We start from the raw sequence: 19,146 nt of genomic DNA, 5'->3' as shown, positions 1-19,146 counted from the left end.
ATAGAGGAGTCATTTATTGAAAGCCCCAGACTTGCCAAGGAGGCCCCAGAGCTTTCTCCAAAGCAGAGCCTTGTGGCTAACCCAGCAGCCCCCACCCCAGATCAGGGCAGAGTTGCAGGGCTGAAGCCCCTGGGGGTAAGGGACACTTATACTGTCACCGACACAGGCTAAAGCCTGGGAAGGATATTGAGGCAGAGTGGGTAGGCGGATAGGACTCCGGCAGACAACAGGGAGGGGTGGCAGCCATGTGTCAGCCTCAGGACGCCACGGTCAGCACAACGGCATTCTGCAAGGAGCAACGGTTCTAGGTTAAGGCATCTGAGTTCTAGTGCCCAGCTCCCATCCCTGCAGCCGCCTCTGTGTCCCCCCACACCCTGGGGTTAGCTCTGTACTTGGAACACGGGCTGGCACTTGTTCAATGAATGTTGAATAAATGACATTCAGTGTGGGAGAGGTCACTGACTTTAGAACTAAAGAAACCCATGTTCAACTGCTATTTCTCCTTTGTGTGACCTTGGGCCAAAAATGTGGCCTCCTTCAGCCTTGGTCCTCATCTGAGAAGTGGGTCCAGAATTCCTTGATCCCCCACCACCCAGAGCTGTTCCAAGACTCCAAGGTGTGCTAGGTAGAAAGGGATTGTAAGGCCATATCAATATTCAGTAAGAAAAAATGTCATGATCGATTAGGCATGCCTGTGGCAGGCACAGCAGAAAGAAAAGACAGAATGGTTATTTGCTACTCCCTGGACCTGGGGAACTGTGGTTCTGTGAGTATATCTGAGAGGCTCTCCTGTAAGTCATTTATGTGTCTAAATTCAGCAGGAGAGAGTTCTGTGATTGATTGACAATGTCTGCCATGGGCAAGTAAGGAAGGATGGTTGCATGTATGTCATGTATTTGCCATTCCTAGGTTAGGTAGTTTATAGATCCCTGAGCAATTTAGAAGATGGACCAGATGATGAGAGTTTCATGAGTTTCAAGCAGGGCTCTCCGGAGACAAGCTTAAGGCCCATCTAGACCACACCTGCGTGGAAAACTCACCTCTATGATCTCCAGGGCTGCATTGGCAAAATTGACATTGAGAACCTTAGGCAGGGGAATTCCAACATCCAGGTTCACTGTGAAGAGGGGGTGATTGAAAGCAAAGATATGTTGGGGGATGGGGTAGGGGGCTGAGGTAGGATTCGCTGACCCTGTTTCACTGCTTTCCTTGAGCTAGCCAGTTCTCAGAGACTCAGGTTCCCATACTGGCAGACTCCTACTCATCCTACTAAACCCAAACAAAAATGCTCCCTTTCTGTATTGTCACAAGGGCTCCCCTCAGCAGAGCCTCCTTGAGGTTCTGTCAGTCCCTTGCAAACTGTAGGTCTTCTATATTCTCCTCATTTGTTTACACGACTATTTCCCTCTGGATTGTGAGCTTGAAGACACGACCCAGGTCAGACAGCTCTCAAGGACAGAGTCTGGCATGGTGCAGGAGCTAATCAATGTTTGAATGGAAACAATCTGGGCTTCTGCACCTTTGGAAATGGGGACCCACCCCTCTCCAGCATCAGTGTCTCTATTAAGAACAATGGAGAATAACTGAATCACTTTGCTGTGCACTTGAAACCAACACTACCTTGTAAATGAACTAGACTTCAATTAAAAAAAGAAAACAAGCAAAAGAATAATGGCGAGAGGCGATGGATTCAGCAGCCCTGAGTTCAGACACTCCACGTGTCCAAGGAGAGAGGGAAGGCTGTCCATACCATTGAGCTTCGGCACGTAAGCCACCCGGACCACATCACTGAGCCATTCTTCCAAACGGGACGCCTGCAACAAAGCACGCACAGGGCTGGGAGGAGCCATGGCTTTGCAGGGAGCAGTGCAACCCTTCCCGTGGAGAAAAGCCCACGGGTTCAGCTGCTCCAGCCTCCCCTCAGGCCTGAGGATGTAGCTCCTAGTGGACACAGGGACCACTGGGGTGGGCTGTCCACTGGTGACCCCAAATGGAACTTCGTGAGTTAGGCTGGCTTTGCTCTGGGGCCCAGGAGCTTGGAAAAGCTGCTTTCCTGAGGAAGGGTCTGTGGGGCCTGGGGGGGTGGGGGTGCTGAGTCTGAGAAAGAGAGAGGAGATGTGTCCAGCTCTCGTTATTCTGTGTGGTCTGATCTTAGATTCCTGAGTTTAGGAACACCTCGGGGGATCTAGAACCTGAGACCAGAGTGAAATTCTAGACCCTCAGAACTCCGGAAAGCAGGAAACTAAGGGCTCTGTGGGCCTCCGAAACGTTGGAACTTTCTGAGTTCAGGAACCTAATTACTTGGGTAAAGTTCCAAAATTTTGAACCCTTGGGGGTTCCAGACATTTACAACACTGTGGGGTTCCAAGACTGGAGAGTCACTCTCTTAGGACAATGACTATTTTACGGGCATGCGCACGTACACCCACATGCACACACACACACACGCACACACACACCCCTGCCCGGATGTCAGCCCACTCTGGCTTATGGGACAGAGTCCAGAGCAATGGGCATGCCCCCTTTCCTCCCCCACCTGCAGCCCCTCACCACCGCCAAGCTGCTCACCCTCCCAGGGACTTACATCAAAGGCGTGGGTGAAGGAGGAGGCCAACTTGACACTGAGCCTGGTGGAGGGAAGACAGATATTGAGGGGCCCCAACACCTGCCACACCCCCAGCCTGCCCACCTCCAGCTCCCCAGGATCAGGAAGCAAGAACCCAGGCCCAACTCTGCCTCTACCCACCCTCGACTCAGAGACAGTTTTTCCACCTATAAAATGGGACTGGAGCAACCTAGCCTCTTCTGAGATGTCATGACCGCCACCTCTGACTCCGTGGCCCTGAGCCTTGGTCTGGCTGAACCTCTCTAAGGAGTGGTTCTTCCACAGACTGAGCCCTGGACACGGGGTTGCTTGCTAGGGCAGTAAACCACCACTGGTTACAGGCGGTTCAAATGCGGGGTCAGGGTCAGAGCCCAGACACACATCTCTGTTTCCCGAAGAGCTGAGGCATCAACTGCCAGCAGGAAGGGGAGATGAATCCTGGCCGTGGGATTTTGTCAAGCTTAGAAGTGGGGCAGCAATGAAGCCTTGCGGGGGGGGCAGTATATAACAGCCTCAGGGGCCAGCAGGGGACCCTAAATGGGATCAGGTGAGGTCTGGGTAGCCGTGGCCAGATCCCAGACTCCCCTGGGAAAACCCCTGCATCCAGGGGAGGGTCCAGGAGGCCCCAGGCTAAGGTGAGAGCATTTGAGTCAGGAGGCCCAGACTGTGGACCTGCCTCCAGGGACAACCCACTGTGCAAGCCTGGGCTTTGCAAACTCTAAAGTGCTGTGCCTGTGTGAGGAAGGACCTTCATCAGCATCATTACCATGCTGGTTAGCATGACTATCCCGAGGCCTAGTTACCACAGTGGTGGAGAAACTAGAGAAATAGCTAGTCCTTGTGAATAACAAAGCATCTGACAACATTCAAGGTCGGTCATTGTCATGGCCACATAGGGCTGATAACTCGGGCCAGCTTTTCTTATTTTGTTTTTATTTGTTTTTTAATTTTGTTTTTCAGGTTTTTTTTGTTTTTTTTTTTTGTTTTTTTTTTTTTTTTTTTGGCTGCACCCGTGGCCTACAGAAGTTCCCAGGCCAGGGACTGAACCCACGCCACTGTGACAACGCCCGATCCTTAACTGCTAGGCCACCAGCGGGGCCAGGTTTTGAGCAGGTGCAGTGGAAGATGCCTACTCTGGAGCCACTTCTCTGAGCCCCAGAGGCCTCCTCTATAAAATGGGCTAACACCACCCCTTCCTGGCAGGTCCTGGAGGCAAGGAAGATGCTGGTGAAACGCCTGCCACTTAGTTGCTGCTTAATAAATAAGAGGTGGTTTCTATCGGTCCCTAATTCTTGTTGGTAAAGACGCGGCCCAGGTCCCCGCATTACCGTTCCAGGGACAGGGACAGGTGCAGCTTGGTAGCCGAGGGAGCCAGCTGGGCATTTAAAGTCATCACCTGCATGGGAAAGGTGGGCAGAGATGACACCGAATTCAGCAGGAGTTTGAGGACAGGTCTGCCTTGGCTGACAGATGAATTTCCAGCATCCATTCCCTCCATGAGCCTTGCTGAGGCCCCACTGCGTGTCAGGGTCCATGCCGGCTAGGAGGAGGTGACTTGAGGACCGGGTGCAGAGAGTAATCAGTGTTGTGTGCCAGGAAGCCCTGGGGCTGCAGGAGCTTGGACAGCCCCTTGGTCCCGCTGCTGTGCGGTGAGGAAAGGCATCCACAGCAGGGCAGTGACACCTGAGCTGAGTCTTGAAAGATGATGAGTTAACCAAGGGATCGAGTTGGCGGAGGCGGGGTGGGAATGGCACTCCAGGTGGTAGTCCCTGCACAGAGGCCGGGAGGGGGGACCTGGCAGCCCTGAGTAGCTGAGGCTTAGGGCACAGGCTGGGAGGGGCAAGGGGGTTAGGCGGGGGCATGATGGTGCTGGGCGGTGGGGAGCCAGGGAAGAGAGTGAGCAGGGAGGAACCTGCCTCTACTGAGATGTGGGTTTGGAAAAATTAGTAGAGGTGGGATGGGGGGAAGCAGACGGCAGGTGGGGGCCAGGAGGGTCACCCAAGAGATGTCTGAGCACAGAGAGGTTGTGGGCAGTCCCTGAGATCCTGAGGAAGCAGAGTGGACACATGTGCTGCGAGGGAGTGGGCAGGAGTTCGAGGGCACGTGGGTCTCAGCTCAGGCGATGACAGTGGGGGGGCGGGGCTTCCTGTGCTGGGCCACATGGGGCCTCCCACCTGGAAATCCGCAGCCTGGAGAGGGTCAGTCCTACTCAGAACCCCAGTGCCAGCTCCCACCCCTCAGCCACTCACTCCATTCAGCTCAAAGAGGGCTTCAGGGGTCCTTTACGGAGGTAGAACAGCACGTGGATGTCAGCTGGGATAGAGACTGTGGCCTTCTTGTTCTGGAGTGTGACTGCTGGCGCTTCTTTCACCCGCAGCGAGAGCAGGAGCTGTTGGCCCGGGGGCAGCTTCCTCAGGGCCTGGGGAGAAGCAGGGGCAGAGCGAGGGGCATGAGGGCAGCTTAGATGCCCCACTAACAGAATCAGTCAGTCAATCAACAAACACTCATTGAGCATCTAAGGGGCACCTGGCACAGTGCTGGGAGCTGGGGTAACAGCCTGGACCAGAAAGTCCTGGTCTTGGCCCCCACAAGGCTGACATTCGGTGCAGAGACACTAACCCAAGGATTTTGCTGTCAAAATCCCCCTCTCCCAAAGACACACGTCATTATACAACATAAAAAACAAAACACAAAATCCCCCAATGCCCAAGGTCCCTGCATGACCCATCCTCTGCCCTCCTCTCTTTCTCACCTCCCACCACTCCCTCATCCTCTCCTCTCCAGACTCGCTGACCTCTTTGCGGTTCCTCAACCAGCCAGGCAGGCTCCCACCTCAGGGCTTTTGCACTTGCTGTTCCCTCTGCATGAAAATATCTTCCCCAGACACCTGTGTGGTTCCCTCCCTCCCCCACTTCAGCTTTCAGCTCATGTCAACTCAGTGGCCTTTGCAGAGCACCACGTGTTCCCAATCCACCTCGCCACTCCATTCTCACCTTCTCACAATGTATATTCTACTTATTTATTTGTTCAACATCCGTCCCACCCACCACAATGGCAGCTCCTTGAACATGGGGATTTTTGTCTACTTTTCACTGTCTGCCCCTTCTGCATGCCCAGCACCTGACATGGGGTGTGGTACATAGGAGGTGCTCATTGAATATTAGTTGATTGACTGAATGAAGCACACAGTCAGGAAATGGTGAGTCTCAAGGTCATGACATCGTGGGATTACAGAAGTGCTGGGAACCACAGAAGTTTAGATCTCTTGAATATGGGGTCTGGGGACCAACTCCTCAAGCCCCAACAGCCAGAGCTGCAGGATCACAAAGACGGGGGATCACTGGATTCCACCTTCCTGAACCCACAGATTCTAAAGCCACAAAAGAATTTAACTCAGAGCTAGAGCCATGGGGCTCTGATGCTGTGAGAACAGGGGCTTCAGGCCCCTGAGACCTGGCTCCCTGAGATGCAGAGACACGGCATTGCCGCTGCTGCCATGGGTCCCTGCTCCTGCCACCTCTGTCTCCTGAAGTCCCTCTCCACCATCACACAACTCCTCCAAAGAAGGAGGTTCCTCCAAATGTCTAGCACTCACATCCCCTGTCTGAGACCTCTATGCCCTTTAGCCAAGGACTCCAATAAGCAGAGGCTCCAGCCAAGCCCACCAGGGCTGCTTGGAATCATCACCTCCAAGGACACCCAGAGTTTGCCCGTGCCCCCAAATTCAGCTGCCCTCTCCATCCTCTCTGATGGAAACCCAGCCCTTGAGGGTCTCTTTCTAACCCCTATCAGAATCTGCTGTTACATAAAGACCTTGTCGTCATTTCAACTTCGGTACACATCAGGTTCCCACAGCTGGAAAGCAGCTAGTTCAGCCCCAGTTGAAGGGAAGGGAAAGGTGGAGGCCTGGCCCTGCAATCACATACCAATTAGTGCCTACTGGTCAAACCTCCCTGAATCTTCTCCCTTCTCTTTCCCTCCCCAAGGCCCCTGCCCTGAGTCTTCTCTCTGGGAACAGAGAAGACCAAGACCAAGATGAAGTAGGGTAGTTGGAAGAAGGAGGCTCAGTCACTTTGAAAAAATCTCCTGCCCTCTATTTAACAAAGGAGTAATAGCCACAAGACAAATGTCCTGTTGACTTCTAGGGCAGTTAAAAGCTGGTCCTTTCCTGTCCAAGCAAAATCTGGCCATCAGGAAAGGATAAGGTGCTAGTCAATCACACTTTAGTATGAATTTGGACTCAACATTCAATCAAGGCTATCTGGACAGCTGTACTGAGAAAGTTTCTGGAGTCCATTCAGGGTCATCGGGAAAGAACTAAAGCAATAAAAGCCCATGAGAGGGTCACTCACCTCAGGGACCAAAGCTGCCAGGTCTGTAGTTGTCAGTGGGACATTGCTGGGAACCTGGACCTGAGATCAAATGGGATGAAGGATAAACACAGAGAAAACACAGGCATCCCTCAGCACACTCAGCAGTCCCCCCCAACCCCAATCACATATATACATCACTACAGACACTCGTGTTCCTTCTGCTGACCGATGGTGAGCACTTACTGCATGCCAGGCACGTGCTAAGGGTTTTGTGTGCCCTCACTCATTTCACCTTTACAACAGCTTGGTGGGTGCTTTGATGACTCCCATTTTACAGGTAGGAAACATGAGATTCCTATCCAGGGTCATAAGCTGGTAAGTGGTCACACCAGGCTTCGACCCGGGCAGGCTAATTCTAGAACTTTTTTTTTTTTTAATCTTTAGGACCACACCCCTAGCATATGGAGGTTCCCAGACTAGGGGTTGAATTGGAGCTACAGCTGCCGGCCTACACCACCATCACAGCAATGTAGGATCCAAGCCACATCTTCAACCTACACCACAGCTCACGGCAACGCCAGATCCTTAACCCACTGAGCAAGGCCAGGGATCAAACCTGCATCTTCACGGATATTGGTCGAGTTCATTAATCGCTGAGCCATGATGGGAACTCCATAATTCTAGAACTTCTAAACCACCCTGCCAGAGGGTACAATCTGAAGGCCCAGGGATCTGATCCCAGACATTTTTGCCTTTTACCCGAAAAGTATTCTCCAAACAAAGATGAATTTGTTTCCATTATTTACAAATCAGGACATTCCATATACATTTTCGGTTTCTAGCTAAAAAATTGGAAAATCAGGTCACAACGGACTCCCGGCTTAGGGCCCTGTTCCAGCCACCCATAAACCTTCGAAGTGCTCTCTGGACCTCACCTGCAGGAAGTGAAGAGTCAACCCCTGTGCCCTTAAGCTGAGCTGCAGGTGGGGGGCCCAAGTGGCTCAGAGCTCACTGTCTTTAGACAGGGCTGAGACCAAGAAAATGTCTCTGGGTAAGGCTTCTGGGGTCTGGGGCTTCCAGATTTCTGTGAGAGTGTGAGAGAGGCCAGAAGAGAAAGAGAGAGGCCTCAGAAGTTTCAAAACAAAGGTCCAAATGACCTCTGGTATAGTAAAACCCTAGTTTTCTTCTTTTCTTTTTTCATATTGGCTCTTGAGAAAGAAGTGGAAATGTTAGCCACTCACACTTTAGTTAAAAAAAAATTGGGCTTTGACTCTAGAAGGGCTCATCTGGTGCAGGGACGGAAAGCTGGCTACATTTCATATTCCAGTTTTGACCAGTTGAAAGTAACTTCCTTAGTTGCAAACTATTACACTTAGAATAGCTAAGAAATGAGGTCCTGGAGTTCCCATCGTGGCTTAGCAGAAATGAATCTGACTAGCATCCATGAGGAGGCAGGTCCAATCCCTGGCCTCGCTCAGTGGGTTAAGAATCCGGAACTGCTGTGAGCTGTGGTGTAGGTCACAGACGTGGCTCAGATCCTGAGCTGCTATGGCTGTGGTGGAGGCTGGCAGCTTCAACTCCAACTCGACCCCTAGCCTAGGAAATTCCATATGCTGCAAGTGCGGCCCTAAAAAGACAAAAAAAAAAAAAAAATGAGGTCCTACTGTACAGCACAGGGAATTATATCCAATCTCTTGAACATGATGGAAGATAATATGAGACAAAGAATGTATATATATGTATGACTGGGTCACTGCTACACAGCAGAAATTGGTACAACATTGTAAATCAACTATAATTATAAAAAAAAAAAAGAAAAGAAAGTCATTTCCTGGCGTGTCATGTGGGGAAGGATTCAAAAGTCCCATTCAGGTTTAGCCAAGCAGAGGGCCACGACCCCCGTCTATTAGCAATGTCCACCCCAAGGACAAGAGAGGGCGTGTGCATGTTATAAACTCGTGCGACTCCAATTATAAGAAAAGGGCTCGTCAAGGCCGATCCGTGATGATGCGACTAGGTCATCACTAGCATTGCCAACACATAGGAGGGCAGGGTGTCACACTTACCAGCTCAGGGGTGATGTCCAGGTCGAGGGCACCATTGGTCTGCAGAAGCCCAAACACGGTGTTGAAGAGGTACAAGGGCACGGTCACCTGGGATGTGTGGTCATCCTTGGGGGGCACCTTGATGGGCTTGGGGGGCTTGGGGAAATCGATGATGTCACCTGCTACGCTCTTCACGATGGGCTGCAGGGGCAGGAGACAGGGTGTGGCAGGGTCTCAGGGCAGCTCACCCTTCTGGTTTGGATGCAGCATCCCCTACCTGGCCTCCACTGGTACCCCACTCCCCCCAGCTGTGGGCAGGGCCTCGGTGGGCACTCACGTTGATGTCCAGCTCTATGTACTGGTTAGAGATGAGAGGTAGTGTGGCCAGAGTGAATTCCACCGACCCAAGAGCCCCGAGGGGCACCAGGCCTGCATGAGGAGGGAAGGAGGGAGAAAGACCCCATGAGCCCATGCCCAATAAGAACAGACCCTACCTCTATTTATTTAGTGCCTGCTGAATGCCTAGCTCTCTATTAAGTATTCGTGTGGCCACTACCATCATGCCCATTTTACAGATATGGAATCTGAGGCTCTGACAGAAGAAGTTGCCAGCCCCGGGCCATACAAGCCCCAGAGTAGCCAAGCCAGGATTCCTGTTTTCCAGAGCTGGTGCCACTAACCAACCACCACGTTGCTGCCCTCCCTCTCTCATATAACACCATAGCTGCCTCCGCCTCCAAGTTTTCTACCCTTATCCTAGCTATGCATTTTATACTTTTTTTTTTTTTTAACAGCCACACTTGTGGCATACAGAAGTTCCCAGTCTAGGAGTCGAATCAGAGCTGCAGCTGCAGGCCAACACCACAGCCACAGCAACGCCAGATCTGAGATGCATCTGCGAACTCTGCCGCAGGTTGCTGCAACACTGGATCCTTAACCCACTGAGTGAGCCAGGGAAGGAACCTGCATCTTCACAGAGACAATGTCAGGTCCTTAACCTACTGAGCCACAACGGGAGCTCCAACATTTTATACTTTTCAAGGCCCTTTTTGTGAGTACAAAAGGCATCCATGTCTCCATAAGGCTCAGGGAAGCTGAGCGCTGCTGCTACTGTGGGGCCTTGAGGCCCTTACTGAGTATGTCCTGGGCCTCAGTGATCTTGTCTGTCCAGATAACACTAACATGATACCAGACGCACTGCTGGTGCTCAGTAAGTGGCTGAAGGCCCTGGCAGATGGAGACCTGACGGCTCTGAGTCTCCTCACCCTGCCGAACCAGCCTCCACCCAGAACCACACCGTTAAGCCTCCTCAAAGTGGCGGCCTCGTCCGTCTGAGGAAAGCTCCCAGAATTCGGCCCCCCTCCTCTTCCCAGGTATCCCACTCATCGGGGGTAATGCTGGGGGTGGGGGTAAGAGGAGGGGGCAAAGAGGAGGGGGTGGACCCCAACTTACACAGCACGGCCCCCAGGAGCTCATTCACCACGCCCAGCACACTGTCCACCACGGGGCACAGCTGTGTCCAGAGGAGACAAGAGTTACCGGAAAGTAAGAGTGGGCCCCAGCCTGGCGCGGGGAACAGTGGTGTTTTCTTTAAATCGTTGGCTATGTGGCCCCGGGGACCAAGGCAAGGCAGAATGTGGAGACGGATGGGGGGACACACAGGTGGGAGGCAGGGGTGGGGCTGGAGCTTGAAGTGTCTGAGGACGGAGGGCCAGTTACATGGGCCTCCTCAGAAAACCATGGAGGATGCTGGGAATGTGGACAGGGAGACACATTCCAGAGGCCAGGTGGGGCATGGGGACAAGGTCCTCCCCCAAGAGACAAAGTAGCTATTCTCTCTGAGGTCTCAGCCTCTCCTGCCAACCAGGTGGGCACTGGGAGACCTACAGCCCAGACCCCACAGAGGGGCACCTCCTCCGCTCCCCTGGAATCAGCCCTGGCCTGGGGCATCCACTGCGCACCCACCCCACATTCCCCCATCCCCCCACCCCCCGGCTTCCCAAAAGCCCCTGGGCTGTGAGCACAGGGAACAAGTAGTTTGGCTTCCAGAATCCCGAGCCTGGAATCACAGAATCTGAGTCAACCGCAACAGGAACCCCAGAGGGGAGCCAGATCGGCCCTTTGATTCTTCAGCCCATTCATTCCACTGCCAGGGGCCAGAGAAGAAAGGTGACCTGCCCAAGGTCACAGCTGCTCTCAGAGAAAAGAGAAAGGCTCTTTTTTCATTTAAACATTGGAGTCCCAAACTCTAGGACTTCTGGGGTCAGACATGTCACAGAAATGAGAGGAGACCAGAGGGGCTGTGAGGGGCGGGGCGGGGAGCAGCCCCCTGGGCGCCAGCCGTGTGTCACCTGCAGGAAGGCAGTACGTGTAGCTGGGGTGACTGACTGCACAAGAGAAGCCAGAAATCGGATTGTAAAGAGAAATCTCTAACCTCTAAGCGCTAATAATTAACTCATTTTTTAAAACCTCTTTGAGTCACATAAATCCTGTCTTTCAGCCAGTCATTTACAACTTAGCTGCACCCACATCCCGGTGTTGAAATCCACTTGAGACAGGTCTGGGCTGGGGTCTCTGCTGCCGGGAACTTCTCTGCTCCCCCTGAGCTTCTTTGCCAACTGGCTTCTTCAAGCCCAGGGAAGTTTTGCCAAAACCTCAGCCACCCACATCCTTGCTACCCCTCACCTCTTGGTATTCTTCACAAGAGAGGTCCTGCCAGGCCAGGGCATCAGGAGGCCTGACTGCCCTTTGCTGGCTGTGTGACCCCAGCAAGCCCCTCCCCCTCTCCATCCTCAATGAAACGGGGCTTTGACCAGACCAGCTTTTCTCAGCAGTGGTCCAAGGAATGGCTGGGTCAGGCCACGGACAAACATTCTGGAGCAGTTTAATCATAATGTGTTTAACATAGGATGTATTCACCAACATGTATGTAATTATCTGGACATGTTTGCCAAGCACGGGGCTCGGTTTAAAATCACTGAGTGATCTGACTAATTCAAAGCTAGTCTAAAGAAAAGTATAAAGTCAATAATAATACAGATGACCAAGACAGGGCAGAAGGGTAAGAAAGGGACTTGGATTTGGAAGCAGGGGACTCAGGTCACCTGAGGCTGTAAATTTAAGATGCAGAGGTCTGGGGACAGATTGTGCCAGGCAGGATAGGACAGAGGCTGGCAGGCAGCACCTGGGAGGCCGGTGGGCAGGATGGGATTACCTGATGGGCGTGGAAGGAAAGAACAGCCTAATCCTTCCTGGCGCCCAGATTTGCTCAAAGCCAGGGGAGGAGTCGCCTGCAGCCCCCACACTCACCAATTCCGGCAGCACCTTGAAGAGTGTCTGTTCCACGACCCCAAAGAGTGGTGGGGGCAGCAGCCTGGGCAGAGGGAGACATGTGAGACTGTGGCCACCACACAGGGCCAGGGCCAACCTGGAGGATGGGGCAGGGTGGGCACTGGGGACTTTGGACATCGCCCGTCTCCTCTCCTAGTGGGCTCTGCTGGGGTTTTGGGGAGCTGGGCTTAGGTCTTGGCTCTGCTTCACCGTGGCATCCATGGAAGGATTTCAGTTTCCCAATCTGTACAGTGCCTGCTTTAGATCTGATGCTGCTGAGATCAAATGGGCATGTATGTGGGTCTGATGCTCGATAAATATCTGTTCCCTTTATCTCCTCCAATATGGGTAGACAAATGACCTTCGGGCTTAGAACAGCACCTGGCTTAGAGTGAGGATTCAGTAAATGTTTGTTGAATGAATGCATGCATACAGAGTGGCCTGAGGATGTGCACGTAGATGGGCTTAGGTCAGTTTAGAGACTATGAGGGTACAAGAGGGAGGGGTGACAACCACGGAACTACAACCATAGGATATCAACACCCTCCTGGGCTCTACACACTCCAAGCCCCTTCTGGCCCAGAGGAGCAGAATGGAACCACTGGGTTTTGAGGAGCCCAAGACCTTCCCGGAAACCCCTTGTGAAGGTCCTGCAGACAGGACCAATCTGGTTCCCATTCCTGGGAGCCAAAACAGAGATGTCTGATCATCCATCACTGCTCAGGCCCACCCAACAAAGGCAAGGGGTGGGTGTGGGATTCAGCCTGGATAGCAGAGGCTAGAAGGGGATGACTCAAAGTGTGACGTGACGCTGAGGGTTGGTGCAGTTCTCAGAGAAAGCCTTGAACCTATGTCCAGAGACCTGCCCATCCCCACGCCTGCCTCAATCTGTGCATCTGATCTTGGGCCCTTGCCCTCTTTGGGCTTCAGCAGTCCCATGGGAAGGACAATGCAACACAAGTATAGGAAGGGTCACTGTGTCCTGAAGAGTTGGGAGAAGAGATGGATATAAAAGTGCCAGGGCCTTTCAGATCATTAAATTTAGGTCTTCATTATACAGATGGGGACAGTGAAGCCCAGACAGGGGAGGAGGACTCCACGGGTATCACAGCAAGTCAGGGGTTGGGCTGGTCTCTGATGTGCTAAGAGCAGGGACTGAGAGGCTCGCAGGTTCAAAGGACCGTAGAGAGCCCTTGCTCTGGGTGGAGAAGGGACGGCAGGATCTCAGAGGTCGGAGAAGGGGGACCTCAGAGTGAACGTGGCAAGCTGTGGTCTGGGTTAGAGTCCTTGTGCGAGGTGGACCTTAGCCGGCAGGTCTGGGCAGCGGGTTGATCCGTGGAGATGGGTGGAGGCGGGGTGAGCTAAAGCCCCGCCCCGCCAGCTGCTCCTAAGAACCCAAGGAGCCGCAAGCGCATTGAGCCCGAGAAGGTCGGAGCGCGGGGAGACCCGCAAAACCGGCTTGAGCCTGTGGACTCACCCCGAGAGCAGGCTGATGTGGCCCAGGAGCGTGCTGCAGCGTTTGAGGATGAGGATGGGCGTACCCCGCGCGCTTACGCCCAGCGCCACCCGCGACGACACGTTCACCTCAGCTTCCAGCTGCAGGATGCCCCCTAGGGGGCTGCGAGACCACACCATGGGGGCGTGGCCAGACGGCCAGGCCCCACCCACCAGGGCCGCCTCAGGCGGGGCCATGGACCTGGGCTCTGGGGCGGCCTCTTAAGCGACCTCGTCCCCTTTCCCTCCTCGCACCCCCTGCCTCTCTGCCCCTTTGCACGCCCCTCCGCCCCCTCCCTCAACCCTACCACTGAGCTCCAGGCATTGGGGCAGGGGTCTCCAGGGAGAGTGGGAAGGAAGTCCCTGGGTGTGAGTGGGATGGAGCTCCCCGGGGAGGGGCCGGGCGGTGGGATCTAGGGAGGGAACAGGAGCATGGGAATCCCGTGGGCAGGAAGTAGGGTGGGAGGAAATAGGGGGGCAAAGGGGTGGGCATGGGGAGCAGTAGGGTAGATGTTCCCAGGGGCACACTCACCCAGAGCCATGCAGGCCCACCTTGGTGTGCAGGTTCAGCTGCACCCCAAACCCGGGCAGCAGCTTCAGAGACACCTTGGGCAGTGTGAGTTCCTCAATCTTCAGCCTGTGTGGAGGAGAGGGCCTCTCACTACCAGACACCCCCCAGCACCATCCCAGACGAGGCAGCGCCTAGAGCCTCTCTTGGGAGACCCCTCCCAACTCTAACCCAAAAGCCCTTGGCCCAGTTACTTCACCTCTCTTGGCCTCAGTATCTTAATTCATAAAGTGGGGGAATACAAGTACTCACTTCATAGGGATGTTGCAAAAATAAATGAGATAATTGAAGTGCGAAGCTGGTAAAGCACATGCTCTAGAACTGTAATCTCATCATCCTCAGGGAAGCTCAGTAAATTAAAGAGCTCCACCCACCCCATCCCCAGAGCCTCAGCCCTGCTTCAGTCTCTGGCCTGGGTCCTTTTCCAATCACTCGCACCTCCTAGGCTCACACACACACACATACACCCCCCCCCAAAAAAAGGGGGTTCTCAGACAGAGCTCCCTACAGTCCATTATTTTCTCTGTCCTCTGGGCCTTTGCCAAGGCTGTTCCCTCCGTCTGGGATACCCTTTCCTTGATTTTCTTTCTACTCTGCATCCACCATCAGCTAGCTGACTCCTCCAGCTCTCCTGATTTCAGCTAGGGTATCTCCACCTCCAAGAAGCCCTCTTTCTTGCTTCTCTGACTCAGGCAAATGCTCCCCTCTGAGCACCTTCCACACCCTGCCTGCACTGTCTGAGTACACAGCATCATGACTGCTGGGCCCAGACTCACACTGAGGGGCTCTTTTTTTTTTTTTTTTTTTTTTTTTTTTTTGGTCTTTTTAGGGGCCGCACCCACTGTATATGGAGGTTCCCAGGCTAGGTGTCCAGTTGGAACTATAGCCTCCAGCCTACGCCAGAGCCACAGCAACACGGGATCTGAGTGGCATCTGCGACCTACACCACAGCTCATGGAAACGTAGATCCTTAACCCACTGAGTGAGGCCAGGGTTCAAACCCAAATCCTCATGGATGCTAGTTGGGTTTGTTAACCACTGAGCCATGACAGGAACACACTGGGTGGGGGAGCGCTCTTTGAAGCAAGGACAAGGTCTGGTTCATGTTTGAGGCCCCAGCTTCACCAAGTAGGGGGGATTCTAGAGTGAGAGGGGGTACTAGATCTATTAATAGTAATTGTTAATATTTATGGAGCTTTTACTGTGTGCCAGGCTCTATTTCAACTGCTTGACAGCTCGGGCAGGTCCCTTCACTATCCATGGGGCTTCCATCTTCTCATCTGCTAAATGCAGTTGACAACAGTCCTACCTCTAGGTTCTGTGGGTTAATTCATTTACAATGCTTAGCGCAATGCCAGGCACCCAGAAAATCCTGGCTAGGTGTCATTAAGTTATAAATATTAGCTATTAAGTGATTTCACTTGTTCATTCATTCATTCAAAAATATTTTTTGAGCATCTACTATGTGTCAAGCACTATTTTTTTCTTTTTATGGCCGCACCTGCAGCATATGGAGGTTCCCAGGCTAGGGTTCAAATCAGAGCTGCAGCTGCCGGGCTACACCACAGCCATAGCAATACCAGACCCCATCTGCATCTGTGACCTACACTGCAGCTTGCAGCAACACCAGATCCTTAACCCACTGAATGAGGCCAGGGACTGAACCCACATCCTCATGGAGACAACGTTGGGTTCTTAACCCATTGAGCCACTAGAGGAACTCCTGTGTAGCACTATTTTTATACTGAAGACCCAGCAGTGAACAAGGCAGACAAGTCCTAGCCCTTGTGGAATTTATAATCTAGCAAGGGAGATGAGGGGAACCAGTGACACAGTGGAGGTGCAGGGGAGTGATTCATCCCCTGGAGAAAGTGCAGGCGGATGAGGGGACAAAGAGGGGTTGGACAGGGCAGGGGTTTTTGGAGCAGATCCTGAAAGAGAGGAGGGAGGGAGCCATCCAGATACTTGGATGAGCCCAGAGAGACTAAGCAACTTTCCCCAGGTCACACACTAAGTAATTGCAATCGACCTCAGAGCTGGAACCTTCAACCACAGGAGCATGCTGCCTGGCACTCAGTAGACTCCTTGTTTTCTGACTCGGGTCCTGGCACTCCCTGTCCAGGCTGCCCACGCCATTCCCACTGCCTGACAACACATAAAAAAGAGTCGACCTCTTCTCTGTCCCCTGAAGCAAAGAAAAGCTCAGACTTCCTGTAGGGCACACAGTAGGTAGGCACTCAAGTGGCCACTGTGTGAGGACTCACCCGGAAAGCTCCTCGACAACACCAAAAACTCCTCCGTAGCTCAGCAGGCCGCCTCCTCCGAGCAGGCCTCCTGAGCCCAGGAGGCCCTGGTTCACAGATGTGACCGTCCCCAACACATTCTGCAGAATAGGCCCCCCGACCAGCGAGTTCTGGATGGCTGCAAAGAGGATGGGGAGAGGAAGGTTCATTTTACAGATATGGAAACTAGGGCCCAGAGAGGGACAGAGACGTGCCCAAACTCACACAGCAAATGGGGTTTGGAGCTAATGGTCTGACTAGGGCAGAAGCAGGGGCAGAAGTAAAGGAGGGAGCAGCCACTAGGGCTTGATTAAGAAGGAGGAGGCAACCATTGCCCCTCCTGGGCATCCTTGACCTGACTCTGGCTTGTGAGAAGGACAAGATAGGGGGAACCGCCTGGTAGAGTCAGGACAGGCGGGTTGCCTCCCTGATGCATTTGCCATTCGAGACTATTCCACCTGATCCCTCAGCCTCACGCTGGGTCGTTGAGCCATAAGGCACCAAATGCCTGGTAGAGTTCCCCCTACCCCAGAAATGTGGGCGGAGACGCTGGCCCAGCCAGCACCCTCCCCTGGACCTCCCAACCCCACGAGTTGCCCCCACAGGCACACCCCACCCACTCACTGCCCATGGGGACCTGCAAGCAAACCTTTAACCCCTGAACTCTATGCAGTGGGGAATCTGTTCTCATCTATTCCTGAAAGGAGATCCTATAAGCATCTCAAGGGGGTCGTTTATGCTGCCGCTGGACCCCTCGCACACGGCCCACCTCGGGCTCACCTTTTCCGAGTTCATCCTTGTCGATCCGAGCAAGCGTGCCCACCGTCTCAAGCAGCCCCTGGCACGGAGTGGCCAGACCCCAGAAGAGAAGCAGGGACCACACGCCCAACATGGTCGGCATCACCCCTACCAGGGGAGGAAGCAGGGACCCTGAGGCCACCCTCGTGCCCAAGCCTTCTCCTCCCAGTGCCCCTTCACCAGCCTGAGGCCCACCTGCCCACCTGGCACAGCCAAGTCCAGCTCCACTGCCAAGAGAGCTGCCTCCATCCAATGCATGGAGCAGCTAGCATGTCTGACTTAAGTGTCTTTTTTTTTTTTTTTTTTTTTTTGACTTTTTAGGGCCACACCCGCGGCATATGGAGGTTCCCAGGCTAGGGGTCGAATTGAAGCTACAGCTGCCTACCTGTGCCACAGCCACAGCAACAAAGGATCTGAGCCTTGTCTGCAACCTACACCACAGCTCACAGCAATGCCAGATCCTTAACCCACTGAACAAGGCCAGGGATCGAATCCACAACCTCATCATTCCTGGTCAGATTTGTTCCTGCTGCGCCATGACGAAACTCCTGGCTTACGAGTCTTAGTCCTCTGCAGCCCCAGGGATGCTGGGCAGTCTCTGAGGGAGAGCCACAGAGGGGCTTCCTTTCCTGGACAGTAGAGTGGGAGCTCTGTTTCCTGGGCTGCTTTTCCATTGGCTCAGGAGGCCCCTGGCTGCTTGGAGACATCCAGCATCTAGAGTTACAATGTCCTGTTCCTTTCCTCCTCTCCCACCTCTATCCTGGATTGATGTTGAAAGGAATGAGATAGGAGGCGAAAGCATGGCTAACTTACTAGTTCACAGAATGGGACTTTTCTATATGAATCTTCAGAGTTGCCACCCTAATCACATGCCCATCTATCCCCTCATGTCACCCTTGCTTAAACCCTCCAGCGGTCCCCCACTGCCCAGGCTCCTTACTGTTACTCACAAGGGACCTGCCTGTCTCTTTAATATTCTCAGTGTTTTTATTTTGTTTGTCTTTTTAGGGCAGAACCCATGGCATATGGAGATGCCCAGGCTAGGGGTTGAATCGGAGCTGTAGCTGCTGGTCTATACCACAGCAATGCAGGATCTGAACCTTGTTTGTGACCTACACCACAGCTCATGGCAACACCAGATCCTTAACCCACTGAGCAAAGCCAGGGATCGAACCCTAATCCTCATGGATACTAGTCGGGTTTGTTACTGTTGAGCCACGACGGGAACTCCCTTTCTCAGTCTTAAATCATGACAGGCTCCTTCCCACCACAGGGCCTTTGCACATGCTATGCTGTTCCTTCAGTTAGGGAGGCTCTTCCTCGGGTTCTTTGCATGACTGACTCTTCATCCTTTAGGTTCTGAATAAACGTAACCTGCTAGGAAAGACCTCCCTCTTTCACTTTATCTAAAGAAGCCCATCTGTCACATATTTATTTACTTTAGGACAATCTTCCATTATGCACTGTGTTCGTACCCTTGTTTGCCATCTCCGTGAGCTCCACAAGGGTGGGGACTGTGTCTAGGGTGCATGGTTGTGTGCTGGAGGGGGTGCCTGCTGAGAAGGGAAGAGTGGATGGAAATCCAGTCCCACTTCACTCGCCTACTCTTTGCCTTGGTAAAGGCTGTGTCTACCCAAGAGGTCGCCTTTCCTCATTTGCCCCGAGGGGCATATGAGCTCTGCATGGACCAACAGCTTTCTCAGCACGGCCT

At 53.2% G+C, this 19,146-nt stretch overlaps 1 protein-coding gene across 1 annotated transcript; it reads right to left on the bottom strand.

The window, feature by feature from the left end:
- BPIFB3 (BPI fold containing family B member 3) lies at nucleotides 1–17,538 on the bottom strand. Its single transcript, XM_013985243.2, is given in 16 exon segments — nucleotides 1–286; nucleotides 1,041–1,117; nucleotides 1,751–1,814; nucleotides 2,585–2,627; nucleotides 3,934–4,001; nucleotides 4,855–4,883; nucleotides 4,886–5,024; nucleotides 6,958–7,017; nucleotides 8,985–9,164; nucleotides 9,301–9,392; nucleotides 10,416–10,476; nucleotides 12,273–12,336; nucleotides 13,771–13,911; nucleotides 14,320–14,424; nucleotides 16,620–16,776; nucleotides 17,418–17,538. Coding segments are annotated over 16 exon segments (1,431 nt in total). The 3' UTR covers nucleotides 1–256.

The sequence above is a fragment of the Sus scrofa genome, chromosome 17 (genome assembly GCF_000003025.6).
Source record: "Sus scrofa isolate TJ Tabasco breed Duroc chromosome 17, Sscrofa11.1, whole genome shotgun sequence".
Lineage (NCBI taxonomy): Eukaryota > Metazoa > Chordata > Mammalia > Artiodactyla > Suidae > Sus > Sus scrofa.
Note: the sequence above shows the minus strand (reverse complement) of the source record. Positions and strands in the feature narration are given on the sequence as shown.